Source organism: Pelodiscus sinensis, chromosome 3 (genome assembly GCF_052426305.1).
Source record: "Pelodiscus sinensis isolate ZL-2025 chromosome 3, ASM5242630v1, whole genome shotgun sequence".
Classification (NCBI taxonomy): Eukaryota; Metazoa; Chordata; order Testudines; family Trionychidae; genus Pelodiscus; species Pelodiscus sinensis.
In genome coordinates, this window is record NC_143054.1 from 189,844,497 (window position 1) to 189,867,530 (window position 23,034).

At 41.3% G+C, this 23,034-nt stretch overlaps 1 protein-coding gene across 6 annotated transcripts in view; it reads right to left on the minus strand.

The window, feature by feature from the left end:
- MACROD2 (mono-ADP ribosylhydrolase 2) overlaps positions 1–23,034 on the minus strand; it is a 1,386,515-nt gene that overhangs the window by 1,083,661 nt on the left and 279,820 nt on the right. For all 6 annotated transcript variants that reach the window (XM_075925642.2, XM_075925641.2, XM_075925640.2 and 3 more), the window contains one exon: positions 1,015–1,044. In XM_075925642.2, coding sequence (XP_075781757.2) covers positions 1,015–1,044 — 30 coding nt within the window. The remainder of the gene's footprint in view (positions 1–1,014; positions 1,045–23,034) is intronic.

The window sequence follows — 23,034 nt, forward strand, 5'->3', positions numbered from 1 at the left end:
CTTTGAGCACTTGCTTTGGTTTTAAGATGTCAAATGGGAATAAATACTTGAGAGAATATAGTAAAATTTGGACTAAAAATCTATTCATGTTTAACTTCTTCTCCAATGTAGTTTTGAAGTACTGTTTTCAAAGGAGAATCCTCTCTTCATGGTTCAGGAATAACAGTTGCTTATGCTGTTAAGGTTGTTAAAACAAAGCTTTGGTTTATCATTCCGAATCTCAAAAGCAACAGCAATCTTCTTACTGAATCCTTTCTTTTCCAATTGTGTATGTAGACTGTAATCATCAGGACCTTTTAATCCTAGCCAGAAAATTTTCATCTCTTGTAAGCTCAGGGCTACAGTATTATAACACATGAAAAGCAAACTAATGTTTATTAAAAGGGGAAAGTATTATGTTTCTGAACAATATTATAAGCAACACCACCATGCAGTATACAAGCTTGTGCCTTATTTAATCAAAACTTTAAGAGTTCACACCAAAGTAAAACAAAAAGAAAATATTATAAATAAAGTCCTATTCTAGTATATCATCCACTCTCAAAGATAAGGGGTGAAAATCTGAGATAAAAATGTATGAACAATTTTCTTTTCTAAATCATTGAATTATCATTGAATCATTGAATTATCCATGGGCCATAAAGGCCCACAAAACAACTTGAAGATGCATCATAATGGTAGCAATGCAACTTAAGATAACCCAACTTTGGTTTTTGAATGGCTCTAAGGTATGGCCCAAATAGAAGACAGCACAATAATCTAATCCTGAGGTGACAATGGAATGGATGACAGCTACAAGTTCCATATCTGAAAGGAATACTTACAACCTGCCACTTCTGTGTAAAGGATAAAAAGCTTGTCTAATTTTCTATTTATTCAGATGGTTGTACACTTATAATTTATTGTACATAAACAAGATGCTCTGTGTTAATTGTGGTTATTCCCAAATCTCAGTTTTGATCAGAGCATACATAGTATTTTTGAGAGCAAGGAGAATGTTAAACAAAGACTTACCCCCTCCACCTCCAAGAAGACTGGAATTAGCTAGAAAAAGCAAAAGGAGAATAATTAGCATTATATTTAAATATGAAATGCAACAGAAGGTGAAAGTATGTATTTATAAGGTACAAAATAATATTTATAGTGTAAAATTGTTGAAACTGATTATTTTTATTTTAGAATGTGTACATTGTACTAAAAAACAAAAACAATTCAAATTACTGTTTTTCATTCAAACCATTCCATTTTTATGCGTTTGTCCCAAGACATTACCGGTTCACATTTTTTAAAAAATATCTAAATTATTCTCAAAATCGTTATCTGTAAAATATCATGTAACACTTCTGGGCTTGCAGATTATTAAATTGACAATAATTTACTAATTTACTAATGAAATTTAGTAAATTGACAGTAATTTACTAATTTACTAATGTAAATAGTAACACTTTTAAATTGCACAAACTTCTGAAATTATATACAGGCAGTCCCCAGGTTAAGTACAAGATAGGGACTGTAGGTTTGTTCTTAAGTTGAATTTGTATGTAAGTCGGAACTGGCACATATTGTAGGGGAAACTCTAGCCAAACATTTCTCCAGAGCTCAGTTTTATTCTCCCACACCTCACTTCCCTCAGTCCTTTATTCTCAAGCTGAGGTGTCTGCTGAGAAAAGCCACTCCGCATCTCCCTGGTCTGCTGGGGGGAGAAGGGGGCGCTAGCTTCACGTCTCCCTGGTCTGCTGGGGGGAAGCAGCTAGTGCGGGGTTGCCTCACCCAGTTTGTAAGTAGGGATCCGATATAAGTCGGATCCATGTAACCCGGGGACTGCCTGTATTGTCCAGGAAACATTACTTTGTGATAACCAAAAAAAAGGCACAAAACCCCTTGTCAGTTTAGAGATCAGCAAATGAGCTTTCCTGTCCTCTGTAATTAGTTCTCCTGGGTCTCTATGACATCTGGCCTTTGAAAATTAGCCAAGAGCAAATTATTCTCTAATCTGTAAAACCACAATTAATGAAATACCCACAATGGTCCCAGTACAAACCAACAGAGTTTTCACATTGTTTTCAATGGGATCAAGATTTCACCCAGTAGATTTACATACTGCTCCACCGTACCTATTTGGCTGTCTGTCCAAGTAATAAAGAGTAAATGACTTATAGACAGCAATAATTAGCAAAATAAGACAGTTCAAGACAGCTGTTCAAATCAAGATTGTGTGGCTATAACCCATCCCCTCCGCCCCCCAAACTTGGACACAGGAAAAAAGGAACAGTAATACTATAAGCTTGAAAAACACTAATCCTATAAGAATCATGACTACTGGACTAGTAGTAACTTACGATCACCAAAGTTATGAATTCCAAACTGCTTAAATCGACACTATAGGTTGTGAGGTGATTTTATTTCAGTTATTAAGATACTCATACACTGTTTATTTACAGTAAAACCTGTATTATCCAGCATGCCTGGGGATTAGGGAGTGCCGGTAACCTCAAAATTCTGGTTCTAAAGGGGCGGGTGGAGCGGGAGACACACAGGGCCTATGGGGGGGAGACGAGAGCAGTGCAGGGGGCCAAGATGTGGCCTGCTGGGGGGGGGGGCACGAGCAGGGGCAGGATGCAGCCTGTTGAGGGGGGGTGGAAACCAGGGAATGGGAGGCAGAGATGGCGGGGGCAGCCTGACAGAGGGCGGAGGAGCCATGGGGGGGATGCTTCCTGCTTGCTTCTGGCTGCTATTCACCCCTTCCCAGCAACAGAAATTTGCTGGCTTCCAGATGCTTAAGTTCCAGATAGCGTAGGTTTTACTGTAGTTTCCTTTTTCATTAATTTTCTCCTTCGGGTTATTCTCACATGCCTCTTTTTGTCATACCATCAACATTCATCTCTCCCTAACACTACACAGGCAGCGTTACAGTCACCAACCTACATTTCCCTTAACATAGCGTATTTAGTAACTAACACAAATACCGCCCTTTAAAAAAAAAAGAAAAAGAAAAATGTCCTTGTATTGTTATTTACTGTTATCAGCCATAGAGATGATCTGCAAAATACTAGCATCGAGACAACCTGTAGACCTATACAAGTCCCTTTGCAAGGATAAAATTATATACAGGCAGTCCCCCCGGGTTACGTACAAGATAGGGACTGTAGGTTTGTTCTTAAGTTGAATCTGTATGTAAGTCGCAACTGGCGTCCAGATTCAGCGGCTGCTGAAACTGACCGCCAGTTCTGACTTATATACAGAATCAACTTAAGAACCCCAGGCGTCCCCAAGTCAGCTGCTGCTGAAACTGATCAGCAGCTGATTCCAGGAAGCCCGGGGCAGAGCAACTCTGCCTCGGGCTTCCTGTAGTCAGCGCTGGTCTGTTTCAGCAGCAGCTGACTTGGGGACGCCTGGGGCAGAGCAGCTGGGGTGCTGCTGGGTTGCTCCAGTAGCGCCGCTCCTCAGTGCTACTGGACCAACCCAGCAGCACCCCATCTGCTCTGCCCCAGGCGTCCTGATTCAGCCGCTGCTGAAACTGACCAGCAGTGGCTGAATCAGGACCTGGGGCAGAGCAGCTGGGGTGCTGTCGGGTTGGTCCAGTAGTGCCCAGAGCGGCGCTGCAGGACCAGTCGGCAGCGCCCCAGCTGCTCTGCCCCAGGGTCCAAAACAAAAGCCTAGTCTGCTGGGGGGGGGGGGGCGCGCAGCTAGTGTGCCCCCCCCAGCAACCAGGGACACGGGGAGCAGAGCCGCAGCGGCAGCGGGGTGCCGCGCCTCTGAGGCTTTGCCAGAGCAAAGCCTCAGAAGCGCGGGGAACCGCCGCTGCTGCCGCTTCAGTCCCGGTGCCTGTGGTCTGCTGGGGACTGTCCCCAGCAGACCACAGGCACCGGGACTGAAGCCGCAGCCGCGGCGGGTTCCCGCGCTTCTGAGGCTTTGCTCTGGCAAAGCCTCAGAAACGCGGGAAGCCGCCCGGTGCCCCTGGTCTGCTGGAGACGGTCTCCAGCAGACCACGTGCACCGGAGCAGCTTACGAACGGGACTCTCTCGCCCCGGAGCTCGCAGGTAGCAATCCGCCACCTCGACCTCCGGGGCGAGAAAGCCCCGTTTGTAAGTGCGGATCCGACATAAGTCGGATCCGCGTAAGTCGGGGACTGCCTGTATATGGCAGAGATTAACTGGAGGCTTTGATCCATGTATTTTTACTACCTCTTATTTTCACTAAATTTCAAAGTAAAACCTAACCAAAGCATGACAAAGAATTCCACAATAAGCAAACAGATGATGTATTCTTTATTTTTCTAGCACCTTTTAAACTACTACTTTAACCGTCAATATCAACCCTCACTGCAATAAAATGAATCAGGACATATATAAGCTAAAATAAGCAAAATAGTAAAATCCAAAAAACAAGAGAAAAAAAACTCATACCAATACATCATCTAACACTATCTTTCTGCAATGTAGTTCTCTGAAGTGTATTAGAGAACTTTGTCCATTCTAGTTTTAATGAACCCAAGTTCCAAGGCTTCAAACACTTCTCTTGGGAGTCTTGCCTACGATCTAATAGACCCACTCTTGAAAAGTTTCCCAGGATATCCAGCTAACATTTTATAATACAAAACCAATCCTCTAACAGCTTAAATCACATAAAATTCCTTGAGGAGTCCAATAGCACCTTAAAGATTGTCAGATTTATTTGGGCATAAGCTTTCATGGGTAAAAAAACAATTTCATCAGATCTGACAAAGTGTTTTTTACCCACAAAAGCTTATGCCCAAATAAATCTGATTGTATTTATGGTGCCACATGACTCCCTTGTCTTTTTATAGATACAGAGTAACACAGCTACCCCTCTGAGACTTATGATTAAACTCCTCTTCTTCCTTGACAATTTCTATCTTTCAAGTTTTAATATGTTCTACAAGCATTTATCACATTAATTGGCATTAGAAAAATAACAACAGTAAAAATATTTTAAATGAAGATGTTGGCCACAATGTATCTACTACATCTATTACAATGAATAGAGTAACTCATTAACATTCCTTTGTTTTACTGTCATTGGTCTTCAGAAGAGAAAGAAAAACTAATTTCTTACTATGCCAGAAAGCGCCATTCTTGAATTAGATTACCAATACCCTTTCTATAAACAATTAGGGGAACAGTATGTCCTTGAAAAAAAACAATGTCCCTATTCTCAGGGCTTCTCTCTGCAACCTTAAGAAAATATAGTGTTTGTCCCACTTATTAAAAATCCTGCAGATTAGGCACCTAAAGGAGATTCCTGTTAGCTAAACCAACGACACTGAAAGCTTCTTAAGAACTCCGTAATGCTCACATTTTTCCACTCTGCTTGCCTTTTCCACCCTACAAAAGCTTCCAAACATCATCCCCTCTGTGACGGGGAGAGCATACCCCACCCTGAAGGGGGGGGGGGCTAAGACTCTGTGGGCGGAGGAAGTCCCACCCCTTTTCCCAGACTGGGCATGCTTCAAGAGCTGGAGCAGTATAGGAGGCAGCAGAGCAGCTCAGTCTGGGCTGACCATTGAAGGACCAGGACCTCCTGCCAGAGATCCTGAACTGGAGAACCGGGAGACAGCCGCAATGTTAACCCCATGGAACCCCAGGCTGTGTCTAGACTCTCTGTCGACAGAGAGATGTAGATTAGGCATGTCGAAATTGCTAATGAAGCCGGGATTTAAATATCCCACGTTTCATTAGCATAAACATGGCCGCCGCTTTTTTCTAAATGGAGCTTTTCCAGAAAAAAAAGCGGCAGTCTAGATGCGAATCTTTCTAAAATAAAGCCTTTTTAGAAAGAGCCTGTAAACCGCACTGACTCTGGCTAGTAAGCAGTACGGCCCTAAACTGTGGGCTGCCAATTACTGACTCTGGACAGAGGGCCATACTGCCCTGGACTAGCGGCTATTTACTGACTGTGGCTAGTAACCCGTGTTGTCCTGGACTGTGGGCTGCCATTTACTGACTCTGGCTAACGGGCCATATTGCCCTGGATTATCAGCCATTTACTGACTGTGACTAGTAAGATGTACAGCCCTGGACTGAGGGCTAGTTGACTCTAACCAGTAAGGCATACTACCCTGAACTGAGGGCTATATAAATCTATTGACTCTGGCTATTGGGCCGCTTATGGACTTGGGGTTGCCTAGAGACTGGTGGAGTGTTACAGATTATAAGGACAGCCAAACCCTTTTGGCCGAGGAGGTGACGAAATTAGGTCACCCCAAGACAGGGAGTGCATATGCCGCCACACCCTCCATGAGGCTTGTAGACATTCCTGTCACACACTGTCAGAGGTTCGCTGAGCCTAGGAACTAACTACTGGTGCACATGACCACCTGTAATGGCTACAGATACTGATTCAGTCCGGGACAGCAGTCACGATTCTTGTCCTCCTCCCCGTCCTTGTCCTCCACGGAGCAGAGGATTCTGGGGAAAACAAGAAGGAACCTGTTTCTGGGATGAGTGTATATGAAAGACTGTGAGAAAAGACTAGGGACTTCCTGTCCTCCATTCCCAAAATTACCTTCCTGGCTCCACTTCCCTGACCTTTGCCAAAAGTGCTCTCCCGCAATCTCCAGCCCATAGCAAGCTCCCAATTTTCACTTTGAAAGTCTGGTCACACCATATACCTTGAAATATGCCTTTAAACAAGTGCCTATTTATACCAAGCCAAGTGACAGCACACAAATTGCCTGCTGAAGATGAGCTGTGTGTGACTAAAAACCTGTCACACTGACAGAAATGGGTCCAATAAAAGATTTTATCCCACCCACCTTGTCTCTCTAGCACACAAATCAGGCAGCCTGTAGTGTAGGCCCTTAGTCTACAATTTACACATGCTAATGGGACATTCCTGCATTCCTTACGCTAACAAACTCCTACTGAAGTGAACTAGAGTTTGCCTGGGGACAGAGTGCAGTTTTTGATCCTGAAGAGTAATATAGCTTTTAACTCTAAAGTTTTAGGCTTTGCCTACTCTAAGAGGAAGGTTGCTGCTGCCATGATCCATTTTCCAGAGTTCAATTTAGCAAGTCTAGTTAAAACTTGCTAAATTGAACTCAGAGTACACACCCACTGGCATCTGGTATTTCTCCCTTTGCAAAAAGTAAGGGAAGCCAACGGGAACCTTTGCTCCCATTGCCCCACCACTGTGGGGACACCACGAAGATTGGCTTAAGGTAAAATCAACTCCAGCTATGTGTTCTACATACCTGGAGTTGTGTGCCTTAAGCAAAGTGGCTGGGTCAAGTATCGGCCTGGCCTTAGATTTGGTACCATCATGGCACAGGTAAAAAGAGAGTTCCTGAGCCTTAGACTAATCCCTAAGGAATAAACCTTCACATTAAAAAAAAGTTTGCCCACTGGGTTTTGAACCAAACCCCAATGAGGCGCTTAAGGCCCAGAGCCTTTGAAGACCATGGGAGTTCAGTTAACAACGCTCAGCACCTCTCAGGACTGTGCCTTTATTCCATACTCAAAACAAATGATCAGAAGGCACAGGACAATCAAGGAAGTCCCATTAGTGCATGCCTGGTTGGACCAATGCAATTGACCTTCACTCAAAACACCAACATTCTTCCCAAAAAAAAAAAAAAAACAGAAAACACAGCTCATTTGCAAATCATTTGGAGGAAACCATTTAAACAAGGTTGTGGACTATATAAAAGAGACCTTAAGTTGTTAAGATATATTCATTACCCAAATGTATACATTAATATATTTTACAAATATATTTTAAATTTGAGCCACCTAACTTAGGTTAGTGAAGACATTGACTAAAAATACACACAAAACTACTATACATCCTGAAATTTTGTATCTCTTGAATGTTTGGGAAAAGTAAATTTTTGGGAAAGTAAATTTGGCTGAAGCAAATGAATTTAAAAATCAGTCTTCATAAAAAATGTTTTAATATTTAAAAGTTCAAAAACTGACTTTAAATGGGCATATTTGACAGTAACACTTATTATCTGTTCTCAATTCAGCTGAATTTAGTAACTATAAATGACTAGAATACTATATTTTTATGATGTACCTGGGGATAACATGCTTGTGGCATTGTTAACCATACAGCTGAGTAGCACAGGCTACTGTTTTTAGTAGGGCTCTCAAGTGATTAAAAATTTTTATCGCACGATGTGTACGCTGCCCTTTCCAAACATAGCCCCAGGGGCAGCACCGCAGGAACACGGGATCAGCGAGAGACCCCAGCTGATCCCGGGCTGCATTGCACTGCCCCTTTGAAACACCAGGACAGTGCTTCAAAGGGGCGGCATCACACTGCTGACCCCAGGTGCTGCCCCTCTGAAATGCAGAGATGATATTTCAAACAGGCAGCGCAGCCCGGAACCCAGGGTCAGCTGGGGACTCCAGCTGATCCCAGGCTCCTACTGTGCTTCCCCTTTGAAATGCCCTGGTGGCATTTCAAAGGGGCAGCACCACAGAAACTCCTGCGATTAACGTGTTTAAAAAATTAACATGTTCATTGTGCTCTGCGTTAATCGCAGGCATTAATGTGCATTAATTGACAGCCCCAGTTTTTATTTTTAGGGAATACTCCTCTGGCACAATTGTAAAAATATGATTTCTTTTGGGACCATTTCTTTGCAAAGGAGTAATGGCACTGGTAAGTTAGCATCATATACCCATGCAAAAAAGTTTACTTGATATTGTCTGATGTAGGTAGCAGATATTTAAGCTTGTTTTGATATAAAAATAAATCCTTGAGATGACAGATACTTTTTTTTAATGGTTAAATTTATTCAAGGAGATATACTTGACAATGGTGTGAAATGAAAAATGATCTCTCTCCATCGACACAATTTTCATTTAATTAATTAGACTTCTTAGCAGACTATAATTTATGAAACAAGCAGCCACATTTCCTCATACATATTTTGTAAAACATCCTTACCCATCGCTGCATTTTGTTTATGATCAGTTCTTTTAAAAAAGCAGGAGAATAAAATAGATCTGTGAGGAAGCAACTTTGCCTCATGGACACTAAAATGTTTTTGGACCGAACTGTTGGTGATACAAAAAAGCTAAAAGTAATTTTATAATGTTTGATAAATAATACACAGCTAAGTATGAGTTAATACTATCATCATTCAATTTTGCAGGAAATGCTTTTCTTACTAATCCATTACAATCGGAAGGGAGAAAAATAAAGTTTCATTAGTAGACTCAGGATCAGATTTACACAAAGTTATTTCAATGCCTAATATGGAATTTACAAAAGCACTTAAGTCAGCTAAATAAGGTTGCGAGACACTATTTAAAATGTCTTTCAGAGCTTTAAATATGCCCATCTTCATAAAACAAATGCTCTGGGTGATTGGTTCATCTACTCAAGAAAACGACTTTCTGAAGTCTGTTATGTTTGAATACCTTACTTTATTTTTAAGAACCAATGAGTGCAGAACATACTCCAGTTGCACAAGTCCCTGCATCTAGAAGAATCAAGGCTTAGTCTTCTACAAAGGTTAGGAATGCAGGTTTCCTTCTCTTACAGGTATGGTGACCATATTTTCTGAACCTAAAATAGGGATACATTAGCCACGCCTCTAACAGTGCTAGCCACACCCCTCACCAGTTAGGCCCCACCTGCCAGACACAGGATGTCCCACCCGTGAGGGTAGTACTTCTGGGGTCATGATGGACACCCTTTACTTCTGGCCATGTGTCATGTGACCCCTCTTAGAGCTCCTTCTACCGTCCTCTATCAATAGGAATGGGTTTGGGCATTACAGGAGTCCCCTCTCCCCCCCATGCAACTATACTGCAATTGCATTAGCCCAGGCTCCAGACCTAGCGTCTCAGGACACTGCAGCATGAGAGGGGCCAACCTAGATTTAAGATGAGATCCAGGATGCGAGTCCTATTCATCTGCAGTGTAGATGCAGCCCCATTTGACCCAGGGCCTGGTAATCATCCAGAACTATCCCACAATTTCATGGGACAGCTTCCTTAGTCCTCTTAACGGAGTATGCTTACCGGTTCCAATTAACTGGTAATCAGAAGAGGCTGGAGCAGCTCCCCACCTGTTGTGGGCATGGGGCTGTTCTAGTCCCGCACAGAGCCCACTGCAGACAGGGCTTGCTCTGTAGAGAACCCGGGGCACTACAGGCAGGGACTGTGGCAGGGTCCAGAGCAACCTGTCCCCGTGGGGAGTCCAGCCTGCTGTGGACAGGGGCTAGTCTGAAGGGAGCTAGGAGCCAGCAGAAGCCCCAGTGTAACCCTACATTAACTGGTTAACTGATTAATTGGAATTTACATCCCTAATGAGATGGACTACAACTGCATTTTTTGAAGTTACTGCAAAACTATCAAATGTCTTCCATTTCCACAAGCCATAATGACAATACTAACCATAACATAAGAACATAAGAATGGCCATACTGGGTCAGACCAAAGGTCCTTCTAGCACAGCATCCTATCTGCCAACAGTGGCCAATGCCAGGTGCCCCAGAGGGGGTGGACCGAAGACAATGAGCAAGTGATTTGTTTCCTGCCATCCATCTCCAGCCTTTGACAAACAAAGGCCAGGGACACCATTCCTTACCCTCTGGCTAATAGCCTTTTATGGACCTTACCTCAATGAATTTATCTAGCTCTTTTTTAAACTCTGTTACAGTCCTAGCCTTCACAGCCTCCTCTGGCAAGGAGTTTCACAGGTTGACTGTGTGCTGTGTGAAGAACTTCCTTTTGTTTTAAACCTGCTACCTATTAATTTCATTTGGTGTCCTCCAGTCCTTATATTATGGGAACAGGTAAATAACTTCTTTATTCACCCTCTCCACACCACTCATGATTTTATATACCTCTATCATACCCTCCCTCAGTCTCCTCTTTCCTAAACTGAGAAGTCCCAGCCTCTTTAGCCTCTCCTCATATGGAACACATTCCAAACCCCCTAATCATTTTAGTTGCTCTTTTTGGAATCGTTTCTAATGCCAAAATATCTTTGAGGTGAGGAGACCACATCTGTACGCAGTATTCAAGATGTGGGTGTACTATAGTTTTATACAGGGGCAGTAAGATATTCTTCGTCTTATTTTCTATCTCTTTTTTAATAATTCCTAGCATTCTATTTGCTTTTTTGACTGCTGCTGCACACTGTGTGGACATTTTCAGAGAACTATCCATTATAACTCCAAGATCTCTTTCCTGATTAGTTGTAGCTAAATTAGCCCCCATCATATTGTATGTATAGTTGGAATTATTTTTTCCAATGTGCATTACTTGACACTTATTGGGTATTTCTACACTAGCCCCCTAGTTTGAACTAGGGAAGCTAACGTAGGCATTTGAACTTGCAAATGAAGCCCGGGATTTAAATATCCTGGCCTTCATTTGCATGTTCCCAGGCGGGCACCATTTTTAAATCCCCTTAGTCCGAACTGACTGCCCATGGCTACACGTGGCAGTTAAAAGTTAATTCAAACTAAATCCTTGCTAAGTGGTTAATAATATATCCCTACTGCAATATTCTTACTAGAGCATGGAATTACTATCCATAGTCATTCTATGGAACATGTTGATTCATTTAAGATTTATACTTCATTTGATTCTATATTATCTTTCACATATAGTGCCACTCCGCCACCCGCACAACCTATTCTTTCCTTCCAATATATTTTATATCCTGGTATGATTGTGTCCCACTGATTGTCCCAGGACAGTTTCAGGGTGGAGAAGACCATGTCACTATTCCTCACTAGTCACTACCATTGCTTGAAAAGTACATTTCCCATGGAGGTTAATGGTGCTAGGCTATTTTATATCTAAAGCTACTGAGAAATATATATGTCAGTACCATGATGGCAATGTCTATATTATGTAAATAATACCTAATAATAATTGCCAGATGAGACCATTCCCAACCTGCTTACAAAAGGCCTGATCCAATTCAAACTTTAAGCTAGGATTGGGCCCAAAGCATTCTGTTGATATTACCCAAGAAGATCCAGTTAACATTTAGTCACCCTTCAAAAATATAAGGGACCAATCGTAAAAGCACCACTGCCTGGTAGAGGTGATCTTTGGAGAAAATTGGAGAGACTTGAATTTAATTCTTTTGACAGCAGCACTTTCTCTCACTGGATGTAGGTTCTTTAGTACAGGTTTCACTGTGTGTGTCAGAATAACTCAGAAATGCGTTGTCACAGCTAACTCCATTCAGGTCTAGGCAACGTGCAGCCCAAAGACAGAAGAACAAATCCCTTGAAAAATCTCACCTCTTCACGGAGCTCACAAAGGGCTTGTTCATCCAGAGCTACAAGTCAGGACAACCCTCTCTGTAGACAGAAGATACATCCTGCATCTCTGTGGATGCGCCAAGTGTTTTCATGTGGCATCTTAACATGCTCTTTAAATCATCAACTGCTTGGATGAGGATGACTCACAAAGAGTCTGTCCATCATCCACACTGGAGTGTCATGGTGATTTCACTTTGGGCTCCTGTGGAACAACAGGGAGCCCCGGGAGGTGTCTCAGCCTTTTTGGCCCATGGACCACCTGGCACAATGTAAACCTTTCCAAGGTTGCTAATGGAAACTCACTGTTAATTACATCATTACACCTGAGCCATTTTGCTAGTGCTGCAACTAGGGAGAATGGTTTAATTTAAATTATTAAACAAATTTAGCATTTTAACTCTCTCATGTTAGTTTATCAATCTTCATTTTAAATAAAGTAATATATTAATTTATGTCCAACACAAAAGGGTTCAATATTTTCTTTCTTTATGGCAGGGATAGGCAACCTTTTTTGGGTTGGTGGCCATTGACCCACAGAAAAAATCAGTTGGGGACCACACAAGTGAGAAAAAAAATTCATCGAAAAAAACCCCATCCCTCACTGAGGTGGCCCCTATCTAAGCTCCATACCTCTTTGCTATACGCCCCCCGCAAATCACTTGCCTTCCCGAGCTCCCATTTGAGCAGGAAGTGTCCCTGACTCCTATTCCCCCAGCAAAGGAGGGGGAGGGAAAATACCAGTGTGCAGCTGCGTCTGGAGTCTCAGAGCTTTTCGGAATATTTCAGTGTTTCACGGGGACATTGGGACAGAAGATTAAAAATCGGGACTGTCCCAGATTTTCCAGGATAGAGGGTCAGCGTACTTATAGGTGGGTACACGAGAAGAGCCTCCGCTCTAACAATTGGAACAGGTGTTCTCTATACCTTATTACTGTTTGTAAAAAGTGCCCTAAAATTCCAAGTCATCTCCTTGAAAAAGAGAGATCATCTTCAAACAAAACCCTGAGTAGTCCAGAAATCTGGTAAAAAAAGATTTACATTAATTATGGAGAAAGAACTACAGATCAGGAGGGCTTTAATTTGTTCTGGTTTAAGTTTAATAGCTATTGGAATGTCTTGTAAGTATCATGCATTTAAAAGAGTATTCTCCAGCTGGACTCAGGGGGCATGGCTCGATAGCCTGTGTTTTTTCCACACATACAAAAGCCGGTGAATTAACATCAAGCAAATCCAATCCTCACAAGTTGTCTAGGATGACACAGAACAGATTTTAACATATGTTTTCTATCTTTCCATATAAAATTTGTGTTACCTGGGATTTCAAGCTTCTTAAGGGGATTCTGTAGTTTGAGGTGACAAAAAAATTCTTTTTTTGAACACTGCAATAGATTAAATACGTTTTTTTCAGGCAGAGTTGTGACTGACAAAAGGATTGCCTGTATCATACTGTGCACGAAACAATAACTGACGCAAATTTTCCATGTGTCACTTTCACTTCATTACCAGCTTCATTCACAATATGTTTTTACTCAAGAAAACCACCCAAAGAATGGCGTACATTACATTCTTGAAGCTTAATAACTGTAAAGAAGGACTAGCTGAAATCTGATATAAAAATAAGAGCCAAGCCACACAAAATACTATGGAAGCCTCATACACAGACAAGACAACAATCATCACAATTGACAGCTGTGGAAACAAAATACAGACAAGAACACAACCATCCATTTGGCAGGGCCTAGTGTTTACACTATGCTAGATAAACACCTTCCAAACAGAATAAGTAAAATGGCTAAGGTTCTGCTTTGCATTGTAATCCAATTTGAAATAGAGTGAAAGGAATTTAATAGTAGATTGAAGTGTTTTTCTTGCAGTGACTAACCATAAACACATGAAGAATAGTTTGGGGTGAAATATGTACTGAATGTTTTTATATAAACTGAATAACCAAAACTGATGACTGATGTTACTGGAATCCGACCCGTGTTGTGCTATGAGCCTTCACATTACCGCAGTTGCTCCTCAATGCAAAAAATAATCAGCCATAGCAAAATGTTTTCTGAGAGACCAACAAGCAGGGGAAGTGCTGGTAATCTGCTAAGTGTCAGCATGTTTTTTATGCTTTTTCTTCTTATTTCCTTGTGCCAATATAATAAAATTGAAAACACTAACATTTTGTTATGAAGAGAGTGGATTAGCCTTGGCTAGGTGTAGGCTTTATACAAGCATATCCATGCAGTCATACATTATGAAGCAGCATTGCAAGCATTGTTCCATTTATTTGCCTCGGTGAAATAAAAATAGAGAGACCCACTCACCACAATATTGACTACAATATTGGTTTGGCAAATTCTCTGGTTCGGTCCTGAGGGTGCCAGACTAGAGAGGTTCAACCTGTATTAATCTTGCTACAGTAACATAAAAACACTACAAACACTGTCTAAACTATGAAAAAGACTAACAAGTCTTAATTAATTCTATTTGCAGGTATTAAAAATAGAGGCAAATAAACCAGACAGAGGATTCGGGCCATGAGGCTGTAAGAAGAAACTGAAAAGTTGTTGGCTTGCACTGTCCTTTTTACCTTTGGTTTGGCACATAATGTGATCTACTGTGTGTGTGCAAACCAATTGACACTGGTTACTAAAAAGTTCCAGACTGAGGCTTTTGGTGCACACGCATAGAATACATACAAGGAACATCTCTTGAAGAACTACTTCCAAATTTGCTCAAAAAAGAGGAAAACCCAGACACTGTTTTCCTCATGCAACAAGCCAAAAGTTCAGTATCCACCAATTGGTGCCTATAGGCTCTAAGTTCCATGTTGGGACTCCATTAGACTTTTCTCACATGCCCTGAAAACCTAAAGACATTTTCAGAAACTTTAAATATAAGGGAAATTACAAGCAATCAAACTGCTATGAACTCTTATAGATTCTTTTGAATACATAAGAGAGGGAAGTGACAATAGCCTAGATGAAATCACACCATTTCAGATAGTGTTGGACAATGTTTCTCTCTACCAGGCTGTTTCTCATCTTTCCTACCTGCAGATATTCCGTCCATGGGGTTTTCCAATAATTCTCATGCTGAAACTGTATTGTCAACTTCATGGGGGACAGTTTTCATGCTGTTTGTATGTAGTCCATATATTGACTGTGTAAATTATCCTTAGGTTGACAAACTGCTTATGGCACTTGAGTGTGGAAACGCACCCATGGATAGCACATTGGCTTCCCTATGGTCATCTTTTGAATGTAGTAAGTTTAACAACGTGCCTACAGAGACAAAGACTATAATAGAGAACTTTTCCTCCGACTTCCTGTATTCCTCATAAAATGAGGGTTACAGGAGTCAGAGTAAGAAGTCTTCCAGCTTGACAGTATTTTGACATTATGTCAAAATAACTGCCCTCGGGGTAGACACTATGTTATTTCAAAATGCTAGTTATTTTGAAATAATGTTACTGTGTATCCTATGTTCCCTTTATCCTAACACTACACATGGACCCTCTCTAGTCTTGCACCTTCAGAATCTGACTAATGCTGAACCAGAGAATTTGCTGGACCATGGGAGGCGAATATTGTCTAGCAGCATTACCAACATGTCCACTGCTTACTGGGTGGGGTAAACATTTAGGGGGTAAATTAGAGCTAACACAGAGCCAGGACTGGTGGCTGTAACCAAACTTTATGGTGCTGTGGGAAACTTGGCTACACCCATAATAAGTGGATATCTGGATAACTAAAATCATGCTGGGCCACGATTGTTGCCAGACCAGAGAGTGCCATATGAGAAAAGTTCAACTTGTACTAATCTTTGCTAATCATGATGCTTAATAAGCAGACAACCAACATGTTTTCTTTCCAATGAACCAATATATCAAACCAATAAACTGCTACATTTTACAACACTACCATTACAACATAATCCATCTCTCAGTTCTAACTCTTCACTAAGCAGCCAATAATGCGTACTCTGATTTCCTTGAAATTTCACATTTTGCTCCACTCACCTTGTTACACTGATATTCTTTTTAAGTCTTGGTAAATATCTTTAAACAGTTTCCATCTGGCAATTTCAAAACAATTTGATTTTTTTTTTAATTTTAAAAAATGTGTCTGGAATTAAGCACTGTTTTCTAGGCTTGACTATGATCCACTACGCCAAAATTTCTGACTTGGAAAATAATCATCACTAGACATTGATGTCTCAGGTCTCTACCATCAAGATAGTTTATTCTGTTCCTCAAAATACTTATTTCTCACTTCTCCTCATGTGGAACATACTATATATAGTTCTCACAAACTAAAGTATCTACATTAATTTTTATTAGTTTTATTATTTTTAATTTATAACTAGCAAAAACCAGAAAGAAGCATTAAGATACTCAAAATCCAGCCTGATATTCCTGTCCAGGTAGTATCACATCACACCTAATTTATCTACATTCTGCCCCACAGTTCAAACTCAAAGCCTCAAAACTCAAATTCAAAACTCAAACTTCGCTGCAATTCCCCCATGTGGCTGTTGCAGATGCAAACTAAAAGATTCCTAGTTGTGCTTAATGCAGTCCTGTTTGAAGAGTGGCAGGTGGCACATACAAAGCCAGACCCATAAGGCCATGCTTCCTAAGTGGAAAGGGAGGGGGAGAAATAGATACACCATGTGGTACACAGAGAATTCTATTCGCCGTTGGAAAACAGCTATAATTATCTCACAGTTCTGTAACTAAACTGCGGTACATATGGCTCAGGGGATTGTTAAATTGAAGTGACTTGTTATAAGTAAGTGTGCCATAAATCCATTTCCTGAACTGGCAGGTAGATCGACTAGAAGATCAAGCATGTATCTTTCTCTCTCTCTTATTTCTATGGTAAATATGAGACCCATTAGCTTTGGGGATGCATGCCAGAGAAGTTCCAATAAATAAACGAGTGAATATAGTGGGCTTATGGTCATGTTCTAAAAGGCTAGAAACTCCTATCCATATATTAAGAGCCTGTAGAGTTTTCCTTAAAATTATAGTTGGAAGGGGAACAATACCTATTGCTTTGGCTGGAATTAAAAAGATCTCCAGGAGTTTTATATGGAACTTTACTCCTCCCAAAGTATCAGCTTCAAATCAATCTCTCCTTGATATTTTAAACACATTAATTTTACTTCAATAAATGATTAAGGTGCTTCCTTCAATCGACACATATCCCACTAGGAAATTAACTTAGCTATTAAACCTTTCAGGGCAAGGAAGGCACCGAACAAAATGAATTGCCCCTCAATCTTACAATGGAATAATTCCACTATGCTGCCTTCTGCAATCAAGTAAAACTCCCTATTAGTCAACATTCACCTCCAATCAGTTCAATTGTTAGAACAACAGAACAGGAGATGGGCTAGGTGAATGTAAGAACTGAAAAGCACTAATGCACTGAGTTCAAATATGATTATGATGCAACATTTGAGGAGGAAATATTTGTGAATATAGTCACATTCTTACACTTTAAGACACATGACTGAAGGATTTCACAATGACCAAAGCAGAAATGGTAAACCTACAAACTAGAAAGAAGAGCCAGGCCTATTTCTAGGCTTTTCAATGGGTTCCACGGTTACACAACCTTGCATCTTCCTCTCTTTGTATAGGTAGATCCTGCCATGATAAGCCCGTGATTTAGACACTGTTCCTATTCAGCACACTGAGGTAGAATGCTGGAGAAATGGAGTAGCTTCCAAGTCTTTTCAAATACAATTCTCACTGGCTGAAACCAAGACCCTGTGTTCATCCTCTTTGAATGCCTTACACTACTGTGGGGATACTAGAAGCCTCAGGTGCAACAGAACTCTCTGTGCACGTGACACAGGGAAACTGGGTAGAAAGCCATGCTTCTCTTGCCACCACTCTACAACTGATCAGATCAGGAGAAGGAAGGAAGACAGGAGAGCTGCAGGAGGTGGAGCCAATGGGATACAGAGAGACTTTTTTACCTCATGTAACAGAAGACATGAAGGAACACAAACTGGAGATGTAATGGGGGGAGGGGAAATAAATTTTCCAGTCAGGGAAAGACACAAAAATCCCTAAAATGGAGGATGAGAGATGGAAAGCAGAACCCACCCTTCAAAAATTTAGCTGAGTGAAAGGAAAACTTTCCATTTTAAACCATGTAAAGTGCATCCAGGTACCAAGGTGATGAATTACCTTAGCATGCTTGTGAAATGAACAGTATCATCAACTCCAGGGCGGGGAATACATAGATCTCCTTTGTTTTAATTTAATTCAGTTATTCCTGACCAAAATTATCCAGACCTTTTTTAGAATTCTGCCACATTTTACCCTCACCTCTTGCTGCAGTAAATTTCACATGTTAATTAGAAAATGTACAAAATATTATTTACTCGTATTGGATCTAAAATCACCAACCATTAATTTCATCTAATAAATTGTCTGTCTTTTATTATGGGGTCTACGTTTAAAAAGGCACTAATTATGTTATTATAGCCTTCATAATTTGGGATACCTCAGTCAAGTCTTCTTTATATTTTTTCAATCAGGTCAACCAGTCCCAGTAATTCTCCTTAAACAGCTGGTTTACATTCCACTAAAACTACCCAAATTTGATCTGAGAAAAAAGTTGATCTTGCAGGAAGAAATTCTACTTCATTAAGAAAGAAAGTGGAAAATCTATTGCCCTGAAGCATACACTGTTGCTATCGGCAGATGAATTCAGTTACTACTAAAGCATGTGAAAACACATAATTAGGACTTTAAACATGAATTATATTGTTGCTGCTGCTTCATCAGGACAGATGTAGATTACCTAATTCGTATCATGGAAAGACAAGCTTTTATTTACAAAGACAAGAAAAACCCCAAATCATTGAGAGCCCTATTTCAAGGATGAAATTTAGTGAAATGCAAAACAAAAATTTAACAAATCCTGCTCACAAAACCCTTAACCTTTACAATTAACAAAACAAATACTACAGCAGATGCCAGCCTGTGAAAAGAATGTAATGATAAGATATGCAGCATATGCAGCATATTATTAAAAGGAAGGCCACAAATTTATTGGAGAAATATTTAAGAGCCTTAACAACAAATCTGTGGTTATCTAACATAAGGTAACAAAACTCATGGTACTTACTTGCACTTAATTGTTAATAAGGTATGTGCAAAGCCCGGGGTTCTGGGTTCGCTGGGCCTTTTAAATCACCACCAGATGGGAAGCTTGAAGGACTGGAGGGAGCAGGGGCAGTGCACCATGGTCTGAGAAGCGCTGAGGGATGGCTGGTCCAGCCATGATTTCTGCCCAACGCTCTGACCTTCCCGGAAACGCAGCACTTGCCCTTCCCCCACAACTTACTCAGGGGCCTGACATGGCTATCAGCTGACTTGCTCATATTTATCCCAAGACAGTGGACTACCCACAATTTCTGAACAAACACACCAAATTTTAAATTGCAAATACTAAAATTACACCAGTCATGTATGCTAAAGACCATCAGAAATAACCCAAAGGACGTGCCGGAAGGAACAAAGCTGTTAATAATTAAGGGGTTTTCCTAAAACTAACTATCATAATCCAGGATGGCTGACAAATTTCACCTGTGTCCTGTGAAAGGTGGGGGAGGCTGGACCCAGGTCCCCAGAAGGGGTGGAACCTTGGGTGGAAAAGGCAGGAATGAAGGCTTTGATATCTCCTCCCTAACCATGGAAAATTTATTTTGCCCTCCTCCCCTCTTATCATGGCTCCAGAATGAGGTAAGTAGTATATTGCCATACAAGCATGCCAGTGACAGGAGTTGTGTTGGTACCGAAGCAAACAGCAGTGGTGGACTGTTTAACGGTACCGACGTCGACGGTAGTGAAAGCTCCCACAGCAGCAATGCCAGGGAGATTCCCAGTAACACGGTTCCCATACTAATCCTTTTACTAGCCCTGCTTCCACAACCTGTTGAAGGGGAACATCAGGGTTCAGGGCCGACAGATCCAAGGGTTCAGAGGCTTGATCAAATCAACAAAGCTTTAGAAATTACAATCTTGACAATATACTGGACAAAAGGAGAGGCTGGGACCCAAAGACGGAAGAGATTGGTGGCTGTCTGGTATACTGCCGACATAGCAATAGTCAGGACCAGCATTTCCCTCCTCAACACCCAGCCACACATTTCCTGGGGAGGCAAGTTACCCCAAAACCTGGCATGATCCCTTCACAGTCTTATGTGATCTTTTTTTCTTAGCACAGTAGACAGGCTTCTCCAGTACTTTGTAGAGGCTCCTGCTCTGGAACAGTAAAGCTCTCAGAGCCTGTAGGGTGATCTCCAACTTGACGAGGGCATCAATTCCCGAGCAGGCTGCATGGCCTGTTCAAGCAAGTTCTTGTCCAGAGTCATCCAAGTCGATTTCTTAACCAAACAGCAGATCGCACAACACTCTGATGTGGGCCTTGCTGAGACAGAGCAAGCCCTGGGTGAGGAGGTCACTGCTGGTGATCGCTGTCCCACATGAAGGACAACGTTTAAGCACAGGGAGGACATCGCCAAGAGAAGCAAACTACTACAATTAATGCTACTCTACTAACTATATACAACAAGGAAAAAACAAACTAGATGTGAGGTTATGAGGATAAGACCACACAGAACTTTGACTCCAGCCACGGGTAGGCAGGGGAGGGACTACAGTCATGAGGCATGAGCACCACACCTCTATAGTACTGATAGGCAAATTTGTCGGGCTCCAATGCACTTGGCATACATGCACACCTAAGTGGAGTACACATCTGTATCTACTCAAAGAACTCTCTCTGTTTTCAGTCTGTATTTTGTTTCTGCTGCTGAAAAATAACCAACAAATGCCTTTAGCAGGGTGCCTCATACTTAACCAAGTCTGTCGTGGCATTAGCTTATATGCCCAGCTCTAGTCGTACATGACTTAAAGGGCGATTTTCAAAGCACTAAACATTCCTTTAACTGAAAGCAGGAAAAATATATACACAGATATCCACATCAGTACATATACATATGGTAAAAATAACAACTTTTCACCTACAGTAATGTATTTAAACAACAAATCCACATTAGGAATTTAAATGAGCCCTTAGCATAAATAAGGACCAGATGCAAAGGGAAAACTGGAACACTCACAGGATGCTGTTACAGCTAAGTGGAATCTCATCAGGGACTGATTCAAATATCAGTTTTTCACATCCATAAATACAAGTTTAAATCAGCTTTTATAAGCTCACTGTTGGTGGTTGTACTTTTACATTATGCATGATTCTAACTGATCAAAGAATAAAGAAATCACACACCCTTTGAATTGTTCCTAATCAACATTATGCTAAGCGTTACCATTTATTAGTACTACTTGGATTGCATTTCTCTTCTTTTGGAAACCTTATTTATTAGTAGCAATGTTATGTTTTGGTGCAGAGGCCCGGTGGCCTTTGTAATGCTTGCACACATAACCTACTTCATTTTAATAGTTTAGTTATGTACACAAGCCTGCTACACTTAGCTGACTTTGATGTTTCATTGATGTAACAGTTGATATGAAATAACGAATGGCACAAAGACTGTAGTACAGAAGCTTCTGTTCTCCTTGCCTCTCAACATCTGAAGAATAGAACATCCAATTAAATTAAAAGGTGGGAAATTCAAAACAAAAAACAGGGAGGATTATATTTTTGCATGATGGGAAACAAATTGTGGAACAGACTACCAGAAAAAATTGTTGAGGCCAAAAACTTGACAGAATTCAAGAAGAGATTAGATATTTACACAGACATCAAGAATATCCAGAGTTGTCCTAACTAATGATGACAAAATATTTGTGGAAGAACTGACTACTTAACCTCCTACTTCAGAGTCACTACAACAGATCAAGATAAGATCTAATTTGGGGGGGGAGGGGAGAATTATCCTACATGTGCCTCCTGTAGTGTTCTTACATATTCCTCTAACGGACCTAGTGCTGGCCGAAAACAGAATATTGGAACCGATGAATATTTTAGGTTAATCTGATGTAACTCCTCCTATGTCTAAAAGTGTTGTCTAGTATTGCTAACCTCAGAATTGCCAGCTTTCTAATTGCTGGTAATCCAACCCCCAAAAGCCCTTCCCCTGCTCCAACTCACCCCTGCTAAAGCCCTGACGTACTCCATGCTTCTCTTCTGGCCCCTCTCTTCCCCCACTCTGCCACACAGCAAATCAAGTTTTGGTTCAAATACCATTGAAGGGTTAAAATGAATCATCTATGTGGTCTGACTTTATATACACCATGCATGGAAGGTCATGATGGAGGGGGCAGGCCTAACATTTTCCTGAAAGTACCAGAAAGTCCATTATTCTGTGAATGCATGAAGGGCCACCCTCGTGATGATTTCAGGGTCAAAACTCAAACTTAAATGCATGGGAGTAGCGTAACTCTCTCTCACCATCCATCCCCATTTTTAATCACACTCCAGCTCCTGCCTCTGCTGGGTCAGTCTACTTCCCAATTTACACTCCACTTCCCTCTGTGCTTTTCCACAGTCTTCTGTCTCCAGCTCAATGGCTTCATTCAGTGCTCTTCACATTCTCCCTCACTTTCCCTCTGAGATACCCCTTACATTTTCTCTCTGAAATCCCTTTTCTGTTCCTCTAACCCATCACTGGTTTCCTGCATCCCACATGCCCCATTCTATGCAGCCTACTAAGCACAGTGTCCAGAAGATGGCTATTTTCCCTGCCGGCAGCCTACATTCAAACCAAGTGACAACAGTGAGAGATTG